The sequence below is a fragment of the Calonectris borealis genome, chromosome 9 (genome assembly GCF_964195595.1).
Source record: "Calonectris borealis chromosome 9, bCalBor7.hap1.2, whole genome shotgun sequence".
Classification (NCBI taxonomy): Eukaryota; Metazoa; Chordata; class Aves; order Procellariiformes; family Procellariidae; genus Calonectris; species Calonectris borealis.
In genome coordinates this window covers 27,211,673-27,235,520 of record NC_134320.1, presented here as the reverse complement: position 1 = coordinate 27,235,520, position 23,848 = coordinate 27,211,673, and the positions used below count along the sequence as shown (strand labels likewise).

At 41.2% G+C, this 23,848-nt stretch overlaps 2 protein-coding genes across 3 annotated transcripts in view; one reads left to right on the top strand and one right to left on the bottom strand.

The window, feature by feature from the left end:
• Window positions 1-10,785: 10,785 nt before the first annotated feature.
• NMD3 (NMD3 ribosome export adaptor) lies at window positions 10,786-21,886 on the bottom strand. The gene is made up of 15 exons (XM_075157445.1): window positions 21,758-21,886; window positions 21,360-21,494; window positions 20,818-20,914; window positions 19,689-19,769; window positions 19,169-19,297; window positions 18,552-18,642; window positions 18,302-18,380; window positions 17,886-17,982; window positions 17,503-17,620; window positions 16,689-16,834; window positions 15,899-16,011; window positions 15,116-15,188; window positions 14,515-14,621; window positions 13,585-13,655; window positions 10,786-13,131 (listed from the first exon to the last, which is right to left on the bottom strand). The coding sequence occupies exons 1-15, from the start codon at window positions 21,799-21,801 to the stop codon at window positions 12,998-13,000; spliced, it is 1,515 nt and encodes a 504-aa protein (XP_075013546.1). The 5' UTR covers window positions 21,802-21,886; the 3' UTR covers window positions 10,786-12,997.
• OTOL1 (otolin 1) overlaps window positions 21,475-23,848 on the top strand; it is a 51,973-nt gene continuing 49,599 nt past the window's right edge. Inside the window, exon 1 of one of the 2 annotated variants that reach the window (XM_075157446.1) lies at window positions 21,475-21,571. The gene's annotated coding sequence lies outside the window, so the exon portion shown is untranslated. The remainder of the gene's footprint in view (window positions 21,572-23,848) is intronic. The other variant, XM_075157447.1, reaches the window with a different exon arrangement.

Here is a 23,848-nt window from a genome sequence, read left to right as displayed (position 1 = left end):
TGTTGGCAACCTGACACTGACTTTTGGATCAAAGAAGTGCTTTTCTTAACATTCCGGTTGTGTTTAGAAACAGGTTCAGGGTGTGTGCACACATTGTTTTATTCTGCAGTATCTCTTAGTGTTCTTCTGTATTGCGGGACTCTGTGACAGCAAATTATTTTGCCAAAACAATTTCAATCAGTCCTTGTTTTTATCGTTTGACTGACTGCTTCTTAAAGAGCTTTCAATTTTGAAGACTGGCTGGAGTTACGAAGCTGGGCTTGGTACAGAAACAACTGTGCTACATATTTTGTTATTCCAGGGAGAGCTGCTTGGATATGGAGAGTTTTCATCTTGAAAATTATATGACATACATTTGTTCTTGCCTGCCATAGCTTTGCTGACAGGAGAGATGTGTACACAAAAGGTTTTGCACAGTACTATACAACTATAAACTGCTTCTCTAAGCTTTGTATGTATGTATTTATAGAATGATTTTATTATTTATTTAGTTTCCTCAATTATTTAATACAATGAATTACTTGACTGATTAGTCATCATTATGCAAATAATGCAGCTGATTTATTAAAAATGTGGGGATTTACTTTCATGAAAATTTATAATAAAATTCTCATTTTCTTGGACTTTAAAAAAAAGATCATTTTTGTTTTACTTTTAGAAGACTGGTAAAGCATGCATATCATATACAGAACATGAAACTACATATTCAGTTGTGGTAGGGACATTTCAGTTGAAAAACGGGAAAAACCCTACCGAAAATATAATGTCTCTCCTTTTTTCCTAACCCCCTTATTCCTCCTCTTTTACCTCCTTTTATACTTTACCTGTCGAGCAGTGTCTGAAGCATGAACTCTTGAACTGCAGACTTTGTAGCTAATATGCTGGACACCCTGTAATTGGCTTTGTTTCAAAGTCCATGTTTTTTAAGCTTCAGCCTCAGAAACGCAAGATGCCTGTGCTGCCGGCTTGCTACAGCGGACGTTGACTGGAGCTGGCCGGGGTGAAGTACCGATACAATTAACTTGGCAACTAGCATCGGTGTTCCGTGTCACCCCAGGAGAAGAACAGAGTAGCAGCAGGGTAACATAAATGCAACTTTGCTTCCACCCACCCTGAATGGAGTTTTTTTACATCTTTCGAGCATAGAGACTCTCCTAGAATATTCTCTCCTTCAAGAGAACAGGATGTTATTAGCAAGTGGCAATCAAATGACTTATGAAATTAGATTTGGTCGTAGACCAAATAAAACAAAGTGAAGACACTAATTATGTTATTTGTCATCTTAATATGAGATTCAGTTACTTTCCCAATTTATAATTAGAGGAAAATCAGATAGGATAGTAATCTCTATGTTTGTAAAAAAAAATCTTCTATTTCATGCTTTCAGATTAGAATCCAATTGTATGTTTTATTAAAGTAATATAATGGCTAAAGTAGTAAATATCTTACATTTGCTCCTAGCAGCTTTCATGTTCAGTATGTATATTGCATTTATTGATGTTTAGGAACAGAAGAGGGAAACATAGTTTTTTAGTTAAGTCGATTATTAAACTATTGATGAAGACAATAATTCTGTTTCAAAACTGTCAGTCTATAATGTAGATAAGTAAATGCAGTATTTTGCATTATACGTGCCAGAGAGACGTGCACGTATTGCATTGTATACCTGTGAAGAAAGCTCTGTGGATAAGCAAGCCAACATAAATATGTTTACACTAAATTATAGTAGAAGACTATACACATACATCCAAAGTATTTGTCGACGTTAAGGAACCTGACATCAGGCTGGAGAAGTAGGAACTCTTCCCCTGGGCGTGTTTTTGTTTATTGCCGCCCTTTCCCCGTCTCTCCAGCGCAAACCCACTTGGTGTTTGTTGTGGTTGCCTGAAGTGCCTGGTGCCTCTTTTGCAACAGCCACGGCGTAGGATCGTGTCTGTCGAGCTGCCCTGTTTGCATGCGGCCGTCCTTCCGCGGGGACCGGCTCCCGTGCGTCTGCTAGCGACAGCAATGCCGCTTCACCTCTTCCTGCCGTTCCGCAGCAGCAAAGATCCCAGCTCAGCTCTGCCAGTCGGAAAGAGCCAGGAAAGCACCAAAAAGCAAAGAAGGAAACAAAGGGCCAAGTGGCAGCTGACAAAACCCAACTTCTTGATTAATTTTACTCGTTACAATCTTTTCCCTGCACGTCACCAAGGCTCTCATCTACAGAATAGGACTTAAAATACTACATGCAAACTCCACCTTGCAATTTCCATTTCGAAACACCGACCTGCTTGGGCAGGCTCCCTATTGGAAGCTGCGCTCCGGCCAGCAGCCCGAGGTGTTGAATTGATAGAATAGGGCCATGGCTCCAGATTTGCTAATGTCAGGCCTGTGCATGCTCATCTGGCAATGTAAATGTGATCAAGGTCAGGCACTGGTTTAATTTGGTGTCTATCAAATTAGCCATGCACTTGATACGGCGTTTCTCCCAGCTGTGTGAGAACAGATGCTATCCGACGTGGAATAAAGACTACTGTAGCAGCCTGCTTCAACATTTTTCAAGTTTTTTTTCCATCAGCAGGGTTTGTACTGGCTCAGCAGTCTGCACTGAGCGGCCACAACATTTGGTTTTTAAACCTCGTGATAAGTGTTGCAAATCTAGATTCACTATCACATGGCTGAAGCAGAAAGTATTCCCAGAGGAATAGGAAATGGAATATTCCCTGCAGTTCCTGCCTGCACACCCTCTCCGAGGACACCTGCACCTCGTTCGCTTCCCAGTGACTTCTTGCTAGCACCAGTAGCATTTCCATCACAGTTTCCCTAAGTTTCTTGCACAACCAAGAACAAGGAAAGTTTTTCGGACAAACTTTCTCGCGTAGACAGGCCAGCCATCTGCAGACAGCTTTTGCACAGAGACGCCGATACAGAGAGAGTCTACATGAGTGGGAGGTTGTTTGTTAGGCGCTGGGATGGCTGGTTAATCTAAACGTTGTCAGAGGATCTGCTTGCTCAACTAGAGAGTATCAAATCCTTAACGCCGATGCCTGCCGCGCTAGATAGCTACTAATTCCACACGCCTGTTTCCCACTGTCGGTGTGGGCTGCGTGTTTGGGTGTGTGTAGGGGAGAAGAGATGGGTGGTTGCAGTTGCTGTTTGCAGGGTTTTATTATAAATCAGATGCATGAATAAGAGGAGCTTGTTGCTCTCTCCCAGGCCTGTTGACCACAGTGTACGCTTGTACATGCAGAATGTGCTGCTTGGTGACTTTCTGTCAATAAAGGAATTAATTTTACTATTTGCAAACGTGGACTTAACACGCAGTCTTAATCTGACAAAGTTAGTTTCTGACATAGAACCGATCTGGTACTCTAACGTCATTTCCACTCCCCACCTTTGTGAATAGATCTGACCTCCCGGTCCATGTGTTTATACGTGTTTATGTCACTATGGTACTATACATTAAAAAGGAAGGTGAGGGTGATGTGGAGCACCACTAGATCACTGCTTCACTGACGTTTCAAAAGGAATCTCATATTTAAATTGCACAACTTACCAACACTGGTTCAGCAAGAGTTGAAGCTAGAGAGCAAAACAATAAACATCTGCTGAAACAAAACTGCTCATGCTGTTCACGATGAACTGTTTGATCTTTACAGCTATAATAGATAATGGTAGAGTCAGAGCGTCCTCATTATGAAGGTTTATTATTGTAGGACTTTTACAGCTTATCTCTCATTAAACTGTATTTTATCGATCCAAATAAACTTCCTAAAGGCAAGGAAGGTGATGATTTTGTTCACGCAGAACTTTACCCCCTCTGCTACCAATTACTTGTAAGAGTTTTTAGAGACCTAAGATAAGTTCACACTCCTTGTTGGTACTTTTATTGTTTTGCTACTACAACGTATGCATTTTGTCTATGCTACTATTCACATCTGAGCGTAATTTGAGTTCTTATCTTAGCTATTCATTATCTGACTTGAAAATCCTGTTTCTAAGATGAACTTGTCAGCACTTAGTAGTCTCTGCATCCCGCAGAACACATTCTTTTTCATCTTGCATGTATTTGTTTAGAACAAGGTTGAGTTTAAAGCAGATCTGTTTCCTTTTACAAAGCTGACCTTAAATTACTCAGCCCTGCTTGGCTGAAACTTTCTGCCTAACTTTCCTGCTCAGCTGAAACTACTTCATGCAACAGTTTAGTTATAGTCATCTTTGTTACAGAAAATTACTTCTTCCTATATTGGTGATGTTTCCAGTATACAGTGTAAATACTATATAGAACAGTATTTACATAGAAATTTGTCCGGATATTTTTCAGAGGGACAAAGGTAAGAATTTGCAAGTGTGAATGTTTGCCCGCTAATGCGTCCCTGAGGAGGCCAGGGCTTTGCCCCTGCTCCTCTCTGCAGCATCAGTAGCTTCTCACTCACCTCGCTGACTTTCACATCTCCCCTTCTGAACGGCCTGCCCTGCCCGAGGAACCGGAATGAGAAGCACCGCTGAGGTACTGAGAGGAGTCCTCATGGATCTTTTAGAGCAGGACTCTAAAGTGTTGTCCCTCCTTATACAGCTAACTTGGTTAGAGTTCATTTTTGTTCGTACAGAATGTGTAAGGAAAAAAATATTAACGAATAACCTAGTATTTCAAAAGGATGTTTCTACAAAGGCAAGAGTTAACACTAACGTATGATGGGATTATTCCTGTTTTGGTTTGAAGGCTGTAGAAAATGCATGTAAGAATATTGCCTGTTTCGGCTTAGATACTTAGTATGTGGTCCATAACCTTATAATGCAGGTTTTCCACTATTTATCTGCTGTTTAAAACTAGAGGCACTGGGGCTTCTAAAGTTTACCGGAAAATTATTCAAGGTACCTAACCGAACAGAGGGCGGCAGCTGAGCAGCTAAGGGTTTACCTCCCGCTTATCCCGAGTTCAGGAATTCTGTTTGCCAGTGGGGTTTGCGCAGACAGCCAGGGCTGGTATGTGGCTGCCTTAAAAGGAGGAGAGAAATCCAGTAGCCTAATGGCTACGGCATTCATGTAAGACAGCAAGGACTCAAATACCATTTCCTTTTGACATGCATTGAACCTGTATCCATCACTACAATTCCCAACACGAGATGTGCCAACAACCCTCCTAGGGACAGTGCTCCTCTGTAAGGGTACGTCAGGCAGGAAGATAGAAGATGAGTTTGTAGGTGCTTGAGCATGTGACTCCTGACCTTGCTCAAATCAATTTGTAATCACCACGTAAAAAAACCAGGCATCCATCTAAAAGGAGAGATGTGATGGCTTTGCCAGGTGGAGGAAGAACTTGTATCCAAAGCTCTGACTCAGACAGTGCAGGCAAAGGGCTGCACCAACCTGTTACCTCCCCACCTTCTTGTCGGTGCGTAGCTTCCTATCTATAAACCTATTAATACTTCACTGAGGAGCCTGATTAAAACACCTGGTCCACACGGTGCACAAGGGCTGGAAGTCACGTAGGACATTTGGGCCGGGGAGTCCAAGGGACCAAGGAGCACAGTGGGCACTAACCAGCGCCCAGCCTGCGGTCAGAGCATCATCCCAGGCTGTTGGTGGGTCCCGGCTCTTCCCTCAGCTCTAGTTTGGAGGGGCAGACGCTTGATTAGAGACAAATGAAACCTTTTCGTTGCTTCCCACTGCACGTTGTATGTGGAGGCTATAGAGTGTCACCCAGCAAATTAAAATATGCTATTGAGAAGCACCTGTATTTTTTAGAAAGCTGGTTAAGTTCAAATCAAACCCCCCAAAAAACCCCCCGAGTATTCATATCCTGTAACAACCTTTTCCATTTGGAAGATTTATCTGAAGATACCCAGGGTTGCTTTCACTTACACATCTATGCATGGCTAATTTCTCTGCATAAGGAAGTGATGCATTAAAGGCCATTAACACTTGAACTTCATTTTTTATTTTTTTTATGTTATATTAGAAACATACGTTAAAAGAATTTGTTTTCAAGATTAAATAATCTTGTGTGTATCTCGGATTGCAGGGGATTGTGTATGAGCTCACCTGCATCAGGTGTCACTGACCTATCGTTCAGGTACGTAATACAGCGCTGTAAGATTCTTACTGTGCGCTACCTGTCAGTGACACCTATACAAGCTTTATGTCTATATTACAGGAAGTGATATTAAAAAGTCAAATCAAACTTAGAGAAAACCTGGAGTAGCTACGAATACCCAAACTTTTACAAAGCATTTTAACTCAGGCTGAGCTCGTTACAGAGTGGGAAAGCCGCAGCAATAGGAATCCTTCCAAGAGAGTGCGTCAGGCTGAAGATCTCAGGCTTTGGGAAAGAGCAAATTCAGGCAAGGAGGAAACTGCGGTAAATGAGTGAGCTATATACGGAGTTCGGAGGCTGCCAAGGTTAAACAGCAGCTGTCTCAACATTGTCACAATTTGGACTGAAGAGAATTCCTTTTAAATCCTACTCGGAGCGTACACGTCCTTTTGCTGGATCCGAGTCTTGGGCAATACCAGCCACCTGCTAGAGCGGGGCTCAGCACACGGCTATGGGCATGGGATGCCCATGCTGCTGGAAGGCTGAGGAGCAGCTGCCTCCAAGAGCCAGCTGGAAGAGCGGCCGGAGGGCGATTGCTCTCACCGGTGCTCGTAGGAGCACTTCCACCGGGCTGGCTCTGGCGTCTCCTTTCTCAGAGTGCCAGCTTCTGCAAATCCTCTGTTTTGGGACTCACTCTGTGTCTGCTGCGTTGGGAACCTGCACGCCTACCTCTGACCGAGCACCAGGGAACCTCAGCTCCGGACAGCGCAACGCAAAGCACTTGAACACCTCCGCTCCTCGGGGGATTCGGGGCTCCTAAAGGACCTAATTCTGGATTATTTTCAATATGATCATTCACCTTTTAAGGAAAAGTCTAAAACAAACCTAGAGCTTCAAATGACAACTTTGAGGGTTTTCTCTTCTGCTGCATTCATACTGGCTTAAATATGTCAAGCCTTCATACATCAGCGTAAATTCATTTCTGCAGAGGTATGGGTTAAAAATTGCAGCCCTTTGTATCTCAGATCCACCCTACAAAAAGGCATGAATTAAAAAAGACCTACATTAATAACAAAGGTGTTAATCATAATCGTCACAGCCCATGCAGCATGAAGTCTCATCACGCTAAGTAGTATGCAAACAACCTGCCAAATAATTTACAGCTTAAATAGTTTCCTTCTATCTTACAAAACTTGTCACTGAGCACGGATTATTTTAAAATAGTCTTTCAAGTCCTTTCAGTGCTTGGCATGTCTGAAACATTTTCTTAGTTGACGTGAAGAGGTACGTTAGTTGTGGATTTGTGTCATACGTAATTGTTTCATTTGATGAGGCTGAATATTCAAATGACACAAAGGCACATCTCTCTCTTGATGATTATTCTTTGTTTTTCATCATGGAACTGAGATCCTGACAAGTTTTAAACTTCATCTCCTGTTTCTTCCGTGTCTTAAGCAGGTTCCCATCCTAAGCTTACGTTGAAGGTTAAGTACAGAACACGCTGGTAAATTCTGAAGGCAATAATATTCTCTGCTACATGATTATGTTCTGGAATGAGCTATACCAAACATTGCCAAAACCCCTCTGAGACCCAACACATGAGTCTCACCCCCGTATTTAACTGTTCTGGGAGAATGCAGCTGAAATAAGTGGCCTCGGCAAGGCGTAAGTAGGGGTGAATCTGCCGGCAGGAGCAGCAGATTGCCAGGAATAAGTCCGTTAACATCAAGATCAAAGCAGCTTTTGTCTTATTTTTCCTTAGGTTGGTGTCATGTTATTTTAAACTTAAATGAAAATATTAGGAACTACAATGGCATAAACAAGTTTTTCAAAGTTTATAGCCATCTTTTCTTTAGAGCAGCTGAACAGACTGCTTTTGGGGCCATTAACATGAAGGAATAGTGACATCAGGTGGACTATCACGTTAATCACAGGCACATCTCAATTTTTCTATGGCAACTTCTACAGCAGAACGGGCAAGCGCCTGCCACTGTGGAGGCCTCCTGACCAAAGCGAGACCCGTGCGACTCACCAAGACGTTGCAGCCTTTCAAGCAAAGTGTATTTGGCCATTCCTAGAAAGGTCCTTGCAACACACCCGGCGCTTTGTGTTCCATCTTGAGCACGTTTCAGTTACAAAAAGAAAAATCTAACAGTACTTGCCCACATCAGATTCTCAGCAACTTGACCGCAGGCGATGTCTCCTAGAATGGACCAGACGCCGCTCTGCACGGTCCCAGTTTGCGAGGGTCTAACCCTGCGCACCAGCGGAGCCGCTGCTGGCCCCAGCCTGGGAAGGACCAGATCCAGCATCTCTCCGGGACGTGCCAAGAGGCTGAGCATAAACCGTGCTGGGTTGCAGGGGCGGCCAAGGCCAGTGGGGCGTTGCTCTGCAGCCCCTAAACCTGCACTGAGTGTCCAGGGACGGATGTGACGGGATGTAGCATAGATATGGGAACTAATCTAAGGTTTGGGGCAGAGAGGGATACACATCTACGCTAGACACTTTCTTCCCGAAGTGGTCCGAGAGGATGAACACTATCGTGCATGGGTAGGTTTTCCCAAACTATGCTCCCTGTTTGGAAACGGTATGATCGGCCGCACTCCGACAGAGGAGAGGCTGAGAGAGCCGGGACTGTTTAGCCTGGGGAAGAGACGGCTCAGCGGGATGGTATCCATGCGTATCAATACCTGATGGGAGAGAGGAAAGGAGATGGAGCCAGGTTCTTCCCAGTGCTATCCACTGGAAGAATGCTCCCCCCAGCCAAAACCCAACCAACCAAACAATAGGAGCAACATATAGACTCGTCTGAGTCTAACTGCTTTAAGGAAAAATTTATGACACGATATTCCCCTATAATTCCCTATATCTAAGCTACTTCTAAGAGTAAAAGAGACTAAAATAATATTGGTTCTATTAAAACTCTCCACCAGATCAGTATCTCAATGACAGCTAGCACATACGCTATTCCTCAGGTTGTAATTTCCCCAAATTGGCACAGACGCCTTTTAATACAACAAAGGTAAGTTATCTGGCACGATTTTAACACTATTTTCCTGAACAATTTCCACTTGAACCATATTTGGGAACCTCTGTAATTGCATAAGAGAATCTACTAATAGATTTTTAGAGCAGTTAAAGGTGAAATTATCAACCTTAGGCTTTTCATCATCAAGACTCAGGTTTTTTCTATAGAAAAACAAATTGAAAAGTAGTGCTTGCATATCCAAACCACCTCTTTCTATTTGTTTCCCTCAATCATCCAGCTTTTGTGCTGTAAGGTTTGACTTACGCAACATAACATTCCCCTTCACCATTTTCTGGGAGCAAAAAACCTTCAGGCAGTTATTACAAAGTTCTGGACAGCTTCTGCTGTGACAAATGAAAATTTTGTTTTAATAGAACTGTGAATTTCAATAAAATGATCTAGAATCACATCAATTGCTCATGGGAGCTACTGCACACGTTGTTCACTAAGGCAACTGAACCCCAAAAAAGAAGTGATTCATCATTAACCAAAATGGAAATTCAGCACTAAACGCCACAAAGCTTCTATCTAGTCTTGCATTTTCTCCGTCTCCATTCTTCCTTCCAGTAATCCACTAGCGGGGGGAGGGAGTGAAATTCCCTTAGCTTAAGTAAGTATTTCTTCCCACCATTCCGAGCCAGGGAAGCTACAGTGAGAGGGCTGAAAGGCTCTACGAAGCCTTATTTGGTTTCTCACTGTAAAAGCCTTGCTTCTGAGAGAACAAAATGTTGGCTGTTCTGAAGGACAAAACTTCTCTTCTCTGCTGAAACAGAATCTCATCAGGGGCTGCGCTTTTTTTTTTGTTTTGCTTTTTACAAATACTTTAAAAAGTATTCTTTCTTTTTAGTCTTACGACTAGCTTACTACATGAGGCAAGTACACTTCACATTTAACCATCACGTAACCACTTCAGACAACCCTTTTACATCTGCATTACTACTCATAAGTGACTATACATACTGCTACTGCTTGGTACTGGCTATCGCACATACTCTGTGCCAAATCTGGTACACGCACACGTGCATATATTTGCATCTCAAAGGCAACCCCCCTCCTCACCAAGGAAACTAGTGGGACGTTATGCTTCTTCCAATTCAAAATTCATCAAAATCTGGGTGCAAATTAATCATTAGGCAGTTATGACTTAAAATCCTGAAGCAACTTCTGTACGTATGAAAGAAGAGGAGCTTTAAGTGTGGCTCAATCCACAGATAGAGATTTTCAGAAAGAGATGCAGGGTGAGCGGCAGCCTTTTATCTCTTGTGAATTAAGTACCTTTTGTCAAATTACTTATCCGATGTCAGTGAGAAGACCTTGGCAAACATTTCATTTGCTGGTACACATCTAAGCCTCTTTTGGCTCCCAACCATTTAAATGTTAAAGGGACACTGTAAACTCGAGAACCTAAAATTAGAACTAACTTTGGTTTCAAGTACACACAGCTTACCCACTTGTTGGAGAGCTGTTACTATGTGTTACCAGCTAGCAAACAAATGAACAAAAAGCCAAGCAATATACTTAGATTTATGACTTGTTTGCCTAGCATCCGTACCATGAGATCTTTCCAGACAAGACTCTTGCTGAAAGATGCTTGAAACCTAATACAGACTGGCAACAGACCACAGCGGGGGAAAAGGAAGAGGGACATCTCCAGTAACAAACAGGATTACAGACATCTGAAATTACTGAGACAGACTGTGAAGGAAAACATGAGAGGAAGGAAAAGGATTGATCAAAACAGCACAGTTTAAAACAAGCGTTTATTACTCCCCCTTCACCTGCCAACAACAGGAAGCTTATTACCAATCCACATAAGATAAAGGCTTGATCATTTTTACCTCTGTCAGAAAAATCACAACCCAAAACACATCTCATCCAGACACAGAATGCATTCATTGGCTACAGACTGCAAATTAAAGTTCTTCCATTTCCACAGATTTGGCCCAATGGTCACTAGAATTGAGTTTATCTACATCTCCCCAGCACTACTGGCAGGTGTAACTACTGTAAAATATGTATAATAAAACATTTTTATTGCAGTGATAATTCAGGTTAGCTATGCAGCTGCATTCTCATGAATATTTTTAAGCACGGTTTTATGCCTTCCCTATACTGAACTAAATTACTATCGTGAGATAAATTGTACCTTTAGTTCTCAGCAGCTTTATGGATTTTTCTTAACTGCTTTTCTATGTAGTAAAAAAATATGACAAAGCTCCCGAGAGTGGAAGCAGAAGAGCTTAGTGGGACACAAATACACAGTAAGAGATGGCACGAAGTGATGGCCGAGCTGCTAACAATGCCAACGGACGGCTTAGAGCTTCGCTACATCAAAACTGCCTTTCCAAATTTCCATTTTTCCCCCTTTACAAATGGATGATTACAAGATTATGAGACAGAATAAAAAAAAGTATGAGTAACTGGTAACTACACCTAGCTCCGCCTTTTACAATCAAAAATACCTTTGCCTTCTGTGGTATATTGCCTGGGCTCAGACAGTAAGCCTGAAATCCAGCAGATTCACGCCTGTTTGGAAACAGTTAGTCAAAAGATTACCTTTAACCTAAAGAATAAGGCAAAAATTTCTCTCTCCCGCAGTGGGCTGAACACTAACTGCCTGATCGTCTCAGCTTTTCTCTGAGGCCTTGAAAAGCCGTGAAGTACAGTGAAATAGAGAAAGGTGCTCCCGACACCTCCTCAGCAGATACTGCAGAGAAACAGTGAATTTTCAGCCCTGTGTGTTTCCCTTACAAGCATACAAGCAGTGACAAACTACGCCAAGTGTTCTCATTTGAGCTATACAGATCCGTGATAGAGGAATCATTAATACCCTGTTAGATGAATCCTACACATCTTTATTTTTTTCCAACTTTACATTTTTAGTATTTCCCTCCTTTACATATGCCATTTATTTTGAACATTTTTTCCTGAAGTTAAAAAAATGCAGTGGCAAAACCACTCTCACTATGCTATGCTATGTCTCCCTATTTATACTGAGTTAAATCAAATGTATATGCACATAAACTCTTAATAACATTTCTGTTGAACCGCCTTTGTGCAGTAAAGTGAACTAAAACCAGGTGAATATAAGTATGTAATGTCCTCCTACACCACTTATGTCCTCTTTGGGCTTGCAGTAGAGAGAAATATGATTTTAAAGTTAACTAAAAAATGATGGACCAAAAATATCTGAATGTTTTTTTAATAGTTCATGCCTGGTGTATTAATTATAAGCATATTGCTTTTAATCCACTGATATAGGCATGGAATATAGTACAATACAATATTCATTATACTTAACAGAAGTTTGCCATTTTTCTGATCAAGGGCTGCATCTTCAATGAATTTACAGGGAACTTTTTTTGTGTAAACATGTATATTTGGAGTTCCCTTACCACAGGAACAGAAGATACATTCTGGAGCTTCCCCAAAATATTGTTATATGGAAAAATCTAGCCATATCATAAAAGGCTCCAAAGCATTGTAACAAAAAGATTAAGACAGGAAAAATCCTTCCCACGTGAAGAAATGAAAGCAATAAATAGTAGGTAGGTACTCCGCCTACAAATCTAGCAAACTAGAATAAAATCTCTCCCTCTGGACATCCTTCCTTATCAGCTGTTTTCAGCACAAGACAATGAATACTCCCAATGTATAACCCTGAAGTTAGTCAGCTGGTCTTTACACTGCAGAAGTTGCAAGGAGAGAGCACTCAGGGATGGGAGAACTTATGGAACTTACATTGCAATGCTTGCACCAGAAATTTAACTTTAATTGCTGATTCTCCAGAAGATTATATATAAAATAGTAATTTAGGACCATTATTTAGGGCTATAGTGGTAGTTATCACATTACTTTTCACGTTCATGTGATCAGTTTGTAATGTTTACTTACATTTTGGGTACTTTTTCCTCACTAAGGGAATATTTATTGCATTGGCTAATGCACTACTCTTACTCTGTCATCATATTTGCTCCCTCCCCACCAGTGGCATCCTGGGAAATGTGGAGATCCTCCAGCATTTCAGCCAGGCTGATTCGTGGAGGACCATCATCATCTGTGTCGCTCTCCACAGGAACATCTGCACCTATAAAAGCAATAGGAAAAAACTCAACAAACAGCTAAGCAAAGAAAACAAACCCAAAACCTCCTGAACAACCCCAAGGAAGGAAGGGGAAAAAAACGCAAAACCCCAGAACAACCGACAAAACATAAAACCAAAAACCAAATAAATCCCTCCTAAAAAACAACAATCCCTCATGGAAGATGCTGAATTACGTATCAAATCCTTCACCCAGCAGAGGTTTTGGGTGCGGGAAAAAATATGCTTCTCTCTCTCATGTAAAAGGCAAGCAAACAAAACCCATCAACATCCATTCAGTGGATGTGAAATACATTGAACACCTGAAGCTATTACATTACAGCGTTTCTCTAGGCATGAGCAGTTCAAAGAATCTAAATACAGAACTTCAGTAAAAATATTTTCACTCTAATAGTCATGATCTAGTTACATGGAATTAAATGGTTAAAAAGGTCTTACTTCTGTAAATGTTGACATTCTTCCTTATGGCTTCATCTTCTTCGAGATCTTCAAGGAAGTCCTGGTATTGTCTGTAAAAGATGCTTAATGTATTTACTCACTTTTCCTGTGGATTTATATAAATCTATAAAACAAAATAAAATCAAAGAAACAAAGCCCCAAGGAAGGACTGCAATCCACAGTCCTTCAGATGTGCTTTCTAATAGCATTCCTACATTTCCAACACATTCTTTCTGCTTTTTTTTATTACCACCTATTAGTTTCCAAATAATTTAATTTGTTTGTCCTCATTTAACTCTAATTGCCTCATTTTTTCCACTCAATTGAACATTATTTAGAATCTGCTCTTGCTCTATCAGCTTTGTCACTGAACAAACCAGTGACAACCATGTTTTCACAGAAGTGTCCCTTTAGCTAGACAGACACCAGCTGTAAGCTACAGACACAATGCTTCTGATATTACTCACTCGTCCCATGATTTAAGCTTTTCTTGGGAAAAAACTTAACAATACTTTTTATATTTTGCAACAGTAAACCTGAAAAACCCGATAACCTGCAGCATTATCTTTAAGATTTCAGGATTTAGTCTGTTCCCACACCCCCCTGGCCCGTTGTCCTCAGTATCCATGTTCCCTGAAAACCTAGCAGACAGGATAAACATAAGTAAGGTGCATATCCTTAAAGCACTTCCTGCACTAGGGAAGGGGGAAAAATGCAGAGAGATAATGCTCTTCAGAGAACACTGATGTCAACCTGTCCCATGAGCCAGCATCACGCTCAAACAGAAGCGGCAGCATCTGCTTGTGCCCCCTAACAATCAGCACATCAGCTTAGGCATTATCCTCAGCAGAAACTGAGAAATGTTATTTCTAGACTTGGCACAGTACCCTAGGTAGGAGGGACTAAAAAGCTTCATGGCAGATACTGAACCTTTCATCGTCTGTATCCATGCCTTCTCTGTCCCTTTCTAGCTCTTTCAGCTTCCAGTTTCTGCGACGCTGGCGTTTGGTACGGTCATAGCTCTTCTTTATTAATACCTACAGTGAAAAACAGCAAGTATTTACACAGACACACCTTCCATACTATTGATGACACTGTTTCAAAACCCCAAACTCCACCCAAGTCTAGATTTGGGCAACTGTAAAATCAGCTGAACAAATGGTAGAGTCCATCTGGCACTCAGAAGTTTTATATAGCATCTGTCAATTCAGAAGTTTCCAAACACTTTGGATTATGTCCTGAAGAGGCGTACACACACTGGAGTTGTAATACAGTTTTCACCACACAGTCCATGGTAATTTGAACAAAAACAAGAGTAAGGTAAGTTAAAGTAAATGTATTATTCAACCACCACTCAAAAATTTAAGTAGTGAGAAAATAATTCTCAAAATTAGATGCTATTCAAATTTCAGTATTAATATTCCCCTTCCTTTGGCACTATGGAACTAGTGAGCGCTCATTATAAAATCATATTCCCTAATACCCCTGGGTAACGCAGAGAACTTTGTACAGAGAAAGAAAATGGTCTTACCACATCAGGAATATTGTGTGGGTTCATCTTATTGGCAAACTCGTCATTTAAGTTGCAGTTCGCCAAGTCGAATCTAAAATGAAAATAGGTATTTTTATCCTACCCTTGTATGTAACTCTACAAAATTGAACTCAATGTATCATATGTTTGTATTAAAGAGCAGCATAGTGTAAGTTACAGCTCCTAAGAAAGATAAATGTTTCCAAATGAACTACAGAGCAAATAAAAAATCCATATCAATACGCAGCTGTCATAACTATGAATAACACTTAGAAGCTGCTGTTCCCAAATTCTTTAGCACTCCCCAGCCTCCTGAACCCAAACAGCAGTATCCACTGAGGTTCTGTTGGGCTCACAACAGCTCCAATAACATTCACGTTTAAGCCTGTTTGAGAATCACCTAATTTGCCTAATCTTACAAAAATTTCGCATTTGTCATTGCTGCATATGATACTACGAAACAAAAAGATCTTGCCTGGTATTTTAAAAATCCCTCCCATCTATTTGTGTCTAAACCGTTATTCCAATCTGCACTCTAAAGTCAATACTTCAGCTCTCTTATTACTAACAGTCTGTTTCACAAGATGACTCTGCTAGAAAAAAAACTTTCCTCTATTAGGACCATCTCTTCATGCTCAAGATGAAAGATTCTATCCCTTTTGCTGATTTCATTTAGAAATCAGAACAGTTCAAAACTTTCTTGATAATACATAAGCCTGTAGAGAATCCAGAGAACTCATTCATTAAACAATTATTTAATAAAAAACAAGAAACAGAACAGACCCCAAGACAAGGTCGCCAGGATTCAGAATGTGCCCCAAGTGAGTACAGCAGAAATACTGATGATCTGTATTCAACTCCGAGGTTTTCTGTACCCAAGCTTCAGCCAGTGTGTGCTTGAGGAATGAAAAACAAAACACTCTTGTAATCAAACGCAGCTTAACTTGCTGTGCTATTAAAACATTTGCACTGCTATATTACCGTTTTAAATTACATTCGTAATTAAACTTGTATTTCTACATCAAGCATCCAATGTATTGCTTGCTATTCCTCATTTCTTGTCTTTACAAAAGTAAGGAAATGGACATGCCAACGGCTTTTCACAAGAATTCCATGAAGGCTGTTTCTATAATTGGACACGTGTTTCGGTGGGTTTTTTTTTTTTTACTTCATAACTTTCAACCACATACAGTCTTTGCTGTGAAGAAAATGTTTGGTGCTGATTCATTAATTCTGATTAAAAAGAAATGCTTCTATACTTCAACAAAAACAATTTAATAATTGAAAAGTTGAAAAGCTAATATGAAATAATTTCAATAGCAATAGTAACAAGTAGAGTTATTCTTCAACAGAAAAGAATTTCTGAAAGTGGAATTCACGTAACACCTGTGCAATTTCCAAACCAAAACACTGCCCACATCTTCCTGAGAAGAGCTTTTGCCAGTGGCAAGACGTAGAAAAGCATACATCTGACTTTGCAAGGTAGAATGATTCAAAACAGAAGTACAGCTGAGTAGGGGAGGGAGGGCAAGGGAAGGCCCTTGAATTGAATCAAATACAGAGGAACTCTTACCTTGTTTGATCTTGCCCCTGCGCCTGCACCTTTTTTCTTTCCTTGAACCCTATTGATATCCATAATGATGAATTCCTCTAGCTGTTTCGGGTGGAACAAGCTATTGAAAGGGTGGCGCCAGTAGGTATTTCCGTCAATTTCAGCAACTGCAAAAAAACCCACAGCATGCGCAATCACAAGGGAGAGAATTTCTTGCGAAGAAATCAAAAGGAAAAGGAAGCATTAGCCAAAATTAAGCCAACTGCCAAACGCACTTTCTTCAAGTTTGTTATTGTAACACAAGTATTTAGGACGTGAGCCATATTGCAAACTCGTGCTACAAAAGCAGTTGATCTGTGCCAGCGAAATCACGTATCACGTGTCTAAAGCACAGACCTTTTTATTCACAAGAATCATTCTCCTGGATGTATCCTTATTAAAGATACTTTGCTCGTAGAGCTTACCAGCAAATACCAATCAAAGCACAGCGCTTCTGGTACCGAAGTCGCTAGAATCATAATCCAGAGAAAAACCAGATGCCATCTAATTTTAGAGGAATCTACCTGACAAATATAAGTGCTTAGCAGAGACTTAGAACATCCATGAACTTAACACCACTGAGCCTGCACATTTTGCTTAGGATACTACGGAAATCAAGCTTAGAGAATTATGTCTTAGTTCACTATTAAATTTCTACATCAGTGATTGTACAGATACGTTTACAATATTTCGGTCTAAAAATAGAAGATTTCATGAAAACAAACAAACAAAAACATAATTATGCCAACAGCAAAATCAAATGCTGCTGCAGTGCAGAAAAGAACGCATAACTTACTCTGCAGAGTGCTAGGATCGATGAGGTGGATGGTACTTGTTACTCTAATGCACACACAGATCTGGCTCATGTTACCAAGACTCTGTGCCAGTTTTGGTGACAGACATACAACATTGTCCTGCATACAAACAGAAAATAATTTACACTCCTATTTCCTTAATCTTTAGAGAAATCTGAATAGATTTTTAAACTTTATATTTTCAGTTCTCCACCCAGTATCACCCAACAACTTCCTCAAGATAGCTGCTATCTGCACTTCCCATGCTTTGTGGGGAGTAGACCCCTCCATCCCCCCAAATACACAACAAATTAGGCCTCCATCACCAAAACCAAACTCTACCCGCTTCATACAATACCCTGAAGATGAAACAGAGAGAAGCTACCTTGCATATTGGAACAATTTCCACAGAGAAAGTGCTTTTGTAATTGTAGACATTACTATGAATATCATGTGAGATCAAGCGTTGGGATGATTTTGATCTATAAAACATAAAAATAGAGCCTTCAGGCAGCAAGAAGGACATTACCTGAAACAGGAGATAATCAGCACAAAGTACAGCAATGAAAGCATATAGCTATGTACTACAAATACAAAAATTAAGGAAGTAGAAAAATGCATGAGGGTTAGTTTTGCAATGGCTAAGTGGAAAACATGGGACTTCGTAGAAGGGATTTTGTCTGTTTTAAGTAGAATACAGGTTCCTTACACTTTCACTTACAAAAATCTTTAAAAGTGAAGGATAAAAGACATTTCCCAAAAGCTTTTGAGTATTCAAGGCGATAAACGTAAATGATATACCTAGATGGAACTGTACACTGAAGAAAGTCTACCATCTTCTGGGCCTGTTGCTTTGAAGAATAATAAAAATCCAGGCCATCTTAAAGAAAAGAAAGCTTGATGAACATATCTATTTCAAGTTTTTTTCAAATACAATACACAGGCTAAGTAATCTGCTGCTTATCTGTATAGAGCTACTAATGCAAGCACTCTTCCAATATAGAACAGGTTAGCCTATTCTACCTCAAGACTAACAAGCCACCTCACTTACCATGGATTTCTTTGATGCGAAGTGTATTTTGGTGAAGCCTGTGTTTTAAAATCAGCTGCTCCAAATAGTAGAAAGTCTTCTTGTGCAGAGTCTAAAAGCAAACAAAGATAAAATTACCAAGGTTATGTACGAACCGCCCAGTGCAGTATATCTGAAGAACAAGCATTTATATGAAGAGCTCATCTAGAGAAGGAACAGGCCAAAGTCTATTCCAAAGTATTGTTACACCAAATTATTTAAAGCTTCTGTTTCTCATTTTTGTGTAACTGGTTGCTAAAGATACCATTTTCTTTAAAGAAGATTTAAATATTTATAAACAATCTGTACCACTGTTTCTAACACTGCCTTAAAATACAGAAGGATATTTAGTACTTCACACAAGATCCTCCTGCCAGCCATCATTTAAAAAGAATATGCTAATAATACTGGACAGCAGAGACAAAGTTCTTCTAAACTAAGATCAGTAAGAAAAAAAAACAACGTGAACACAAAATGTATTACTGTGGCAGTGTGCAAGTGTGAGTACATCTTGTTCTGAGAAAAATCAAAAATTCATCCAAAGATTTGTCTGCCTGATTGTTCTGCCATGAACAAATGAAAATTCAGTTTGCCTCTACCTTTTGTCTGACTTGGACTACAGCTTTCCAGAAATCCTTAGCTTCAATCCTATGACAGTCTTCACACATTTGAGACTGAACTATATATTCCACCACAAATACTTGCTGAAGAACTGCTCCATTTATCACCTGCAAAACAAAAGTTTAAAAGCTTTCCTCATTAGTCCTGTCGAGACAGAAAGCTAGTTCACCACAGCATTCTGAAATAACTTCCATACTATACTACAACTGTATGACTGACAGCTATATTTAGGTCACAAATATTAGCAGTATTTCCTCTACTTTACTGGAACAGCAGATAGCCTACTTCAAACTGTGATGAACGGCACTTCAATGACAAAGTTGAGGCAGGATGAAATCAGTATTCTCTCAAGATAAGCCAGTAAACACATGCTGGATTTTACCAGAGAGAACTTATTACATTATCTAAAAAGTAGTAATAATAAAAAATAGAGAAAATCATACTGTTTGCCATAAAAACTTATAAAAAGCCACACGCAGAATACTATACTCCAGTTACCTCTTTCTGAACAGTCAGCTTCAGCTTCAGCCTCTTAGAATGTGGTTCGGTCCAAATAAAGCCTGCATCAATCAGCCGGACCTGGGACCAGCCAGTGGGAAAGAACAAGAACTCAGCTACTGCCAGCAGTTGTACTAGTACACGTGTTAAAAACATGCAGCTCTAACTACCAGAAAACACAAGTTTATGGTATAGTTCATTGTTCCTCATCACGTGAGGAAGTCAACAACCTTAATTAAAAACACACATAACAGTATACCAAACCCAATTAATAATGCTTAGTTCGAACTCAGAATCTGATCTACCTAAAATAATGGAGATGCAACCTCGCAGACTGTCATGCCATAGTAACTGAATACGCCACTCAACAGTATCTCTGGATGCCATGTAATGATCAAGTTGGAGAGCATAATGGTTTCTTCAGGACTTAAAGCCAATTTAATCTCTAAAGCTAAGAGCATGCAAATTTACTGTAGCAAAAGATATTTTGTATATTTAAGTACTAACCCAATAGTAAGAAGCTCAATAAGGCAATCTAATTCAAACCTTGATGACTGCAGTAACAAAACAGGGCTTTTTTGCCTAAAACACTATCTCAGATTTTTTTCCTCTGATAAGATTCTGAACCTAAGATACATTATTCAACATGTGACTTTCAAGTTGTCTATATACAGACCTCTGCAACCCTTCTTTGTATCATACTAACTGGTAAGAACTAGTATTGTATAAACAATTTAAAAAATACGTAAAAAGAAAACTGTAAAATTAAGGTGCATTAAAAATATATTAGCTTCCTTCAGTTAATTATGCTCAACTCCCAATTAAACACTAACAACTGTGCAGTACACTGCATGCTTTGAAGTCACACAATTGCACTGCAATAGCCTCCTCAGTATGCCTGGAAATTCTTTGTTAGAGCCTGTCCTTATTGTATCCTCCAAAATTCTAATACGGAGTTATATGAGACCAGACTGTCATTCTCTTATGCTCAACATAAATCAGCTGATAAGCACTACACAAATACAAATGGCTGCTCCAGAAGGATCAAACCCTAGACAAATTAGCTGGACTTCACTTTGTGCAATACCAATAGACACACTATGCAATACCGATAGAATTAACTACTCACCTTGCTCAGCGAAGCTTTGATTTTTTTAAGACACAAAGCGAGAAGCTCTCTTGATTCTAAGGAACACTGAATCCAGGTTCCGGGAGGCTGAAGATACCTATGATACAGGAAGCATTTCACAGCACATGAAGCTGCTTCGGCAAATTAAATCACTCAAAAGTTGAGCTGTTATTTACCAAGCTTTCAGTTTTATTATCAACTACGCAGCTACAACTTTTTGCCTCCCTAAGCATTACGATTCATGCATTCCAAACACATTCACACTTTTACTGCCATCCTTACCAATTTGCCCACTTTTTCCTTTCAGGGACCACAAACTCACCCATTTCAATCTCCTAGGCCCTACATACCAACACTTTCCCACTCCCACAAGAAAATAAATACAGGAATGTGCTGGAAAATCACGAGAGACCGGAGGAAAAGACGCAGGGCCGGCGTACGCTGCCCCGCTTCCCGGCCACAGCGACCGCACCGAGAGGGCCCGTTTCCCCCTCAGGAGTGGGCTTCGCCCGGGGGAGCGGGAGCGGGGCCCGGCTGCCCACCTTTCGCACTGCTTGCAGAAGTGGAGGGTGCCCTGCTTGGGGATGCCCTCGGTGATGTCCACCTGCGCCCGCAGGCACCCCACGCACATGTTGGCCGGGTTGGGCGGGATGGGCACGCCGCACTGGCAGCAGAGGCTGGAAGACGGGGAGGAGAAGTCAGTCACAAACAGCTCAGAGGTGACAGCTACGGGAACCCTCAGTGGGAACCGAAGGTAGGCGTACGTTTTATTTAATTTATTTGTTTTTTTTTTTTCTTAAAGAGAAGTTGTGGCCCAGGAGAACCGCCCCCCCCCCGACCCGGTTTATGGCCGCCCAGGTACCTCCCCCCCTCGCCCTGAGGCCGAGGCCCGGCCGGCAGAGCCCCGCCACCCCGGAGCCCGGCCGCCGCCACCGCTTACATGTTGCCCTGGGTGGGGGCCGCCGGCCCCGTCATGTACTCCATGGCTGCGGCGACACACGCGGCCCCGGGTTCCGGGCGTGAGAGGAAGGGGAGGAGGGCCGCGGTCCCGCGAGAGGCCGGGCGGGCGGGCGGGGGAACGGCGGTGGGGGGAGCCGCAAGATGGCGGCAGGGTCCTGGTTCCTCACGGCGGGCGACTCCCGCTTGCGAATAACATTGTAATTAATGATTCTTTGAAACATTAATTCATTTTTCTTTGAAAATCATGGGATTTGATCCATCCATCTTCCTCCCCCGTGGGGCGAGCCTGTGCTGTTGTTGCAGCAAATGGCGGCAGCAGGGTACAACCTCGGCGGCTTCTTGTATTGCTCCCTTGGCCGATAGATTTATGTCCTAATTTTATTTTTTTTCGCTGCTGCGTTCGTTTATTAGCACGGGGAGCGATCTGACAGGTATTGCACATCGGCGAATCCTGCTGAAAATGGCGTGAACGGGTGCTGTGGGCAATACAGGAGGAGGTGGCCCTTTTCAACAGTAATTCTTAAAGGTTGCTGCTAATTTATCTTCGAGAAACACTGCTTTGAAGCAATTTTATTATTGTTTCCACTTATTATTATTATTATTGTTTCAACTGTGGCTGAACATCTCCAAATACTCTTAAAGTGTATTTTAAAAGGAATTTCCGACTTCGGTGGAAACTAAGAATAGGGGTGTTTGCCATTAAATTTACATTACTTTCAGTATTGATTGAAAAGACTTATCTTCAAGTTTCAGAATTAAGTAGCTACCTTTTGCATCAGCTGGCAACTTCTCATCACTTTGTAGAAACGGGTAAAACCAAAGTGCCTCAACTCCCTTTGTTTAGTCTTCCTTTGAGCAGTGAGATCACATTTTCTTCTGAGAACACAGATTATAGATTATATACAATAGATAACGTGGTGGTGCAGATGCTTGTAAATGAAGAAACAAACAACTATTCGGCTGAGGATTCAGTTTTGATTTGAAATCATTATCAAGCATGAATGAGTAAGGGTTCTCGTCGGTGATTTATAAAGGATTAAACTGTGATAATTATTAGATGCCTTTAATTTACTCTTAGGACTTCATGTGAAACTCCCCCCAGAACCAACTGGCAGTTGCGAGTTTCTGAAGGGAGGATGCAGTTTCAATAGAATAAAAGGACATCTTAACTGATGTCAATAATCTACTGACTTCTTTTTCATGGTGGCCAGTCCTTAGCAAAGCCTTGTTGGATTTTGAGAAAATTTATTTAAAGTTACATTTTACAGAAATAAAATATTTTAAGATTCTTAAGAGTTCACCTTCCAGACTGGTGCTTGTCTCCCAGTACAAAAAAGACTTGATAAGCTGGAGCGAGTTCAGCAGCAGCCACCAAGACGGTTGGGGCTGGAGCCCTTTCCCCGTGGGGGAGCGGAGGGACTGGGGTTGGCTCAGCCTGCAGAAGAGACGGCTTTGAGGGAACCTAAGAGCAGCCACCCAGACCGATGAGGAGGTCATGGAGAAGAAGGAGCTAGGCTCTTCCCGGTGGTGCATGGTGGGTGGATGAGAGGCAACAGGTGTAAGTTGAAACAAGAAAGGTGCAGAGTGGTTTAAGGAAAAACTTGTTCACCATGAGGACAGTCAGGAACTGGAGCAGGTTGTCTATGGAGTTGTGCAGTCTCTGTCCTTGGAGGGTGTCAAGCCTAAGCTGGTTAAAATGCTGATCAACCTGCCCTGGCTTCATGCTTGACCCTGCTTTGAGCAGGAGGTTGGACTAGAGACCGCCTGAGGTCCCTTTGAATTGCATGATTCAAAACAATATCTATCTTTTCGAAGTATGACTTAAAGCTTAAATACCAACTATCCAAGCCTAGCACCAAATTAACAGCACTAAGTCTCCCCTCCCTGCTCCACCCATCACCTTCTCTGAAGGATTGTTCCTTCCCCTGCAGAAGGAGGCTTTGAGCTTCCCCAGGGGAGAACAGCAGAACAACAAATACCTTTCTTTCTGGGTTCAGTGCTAATACAGCTTACCCACAAAGCTGAAAAAAACTTTACAGCGAGATTGTTGTCAACTACACTGTCGTAATTC

What these genes read in the sequence shown, in the direction of transcription:
- NMD3 (XM_075157445.1), bottom strand. Translation starts at nt 21,801, where the DNA reads ATGGAGTACATGACGGGGCCGGCGGCCCCCACCCAGGGCAACAT. An exon ending in AGCTGACTGTTCAGAAAGAG is followed by an intron (nt 19,298 to 19,688) that starts GTAACTGGAGTA and finishes TTTGTTTTGCAG; the next exon opens with GTGATAAATGGAGCAGTTCT. An exon ending in CAGGGGCAAGATCAAACAAG is followed by an intron (nt 16,012 to 16,688) that starts GTAAGAGTTCCT and finishes TCATTCCTCAAG; the next exon opens with CACACACTGGCTGAAGCTTG.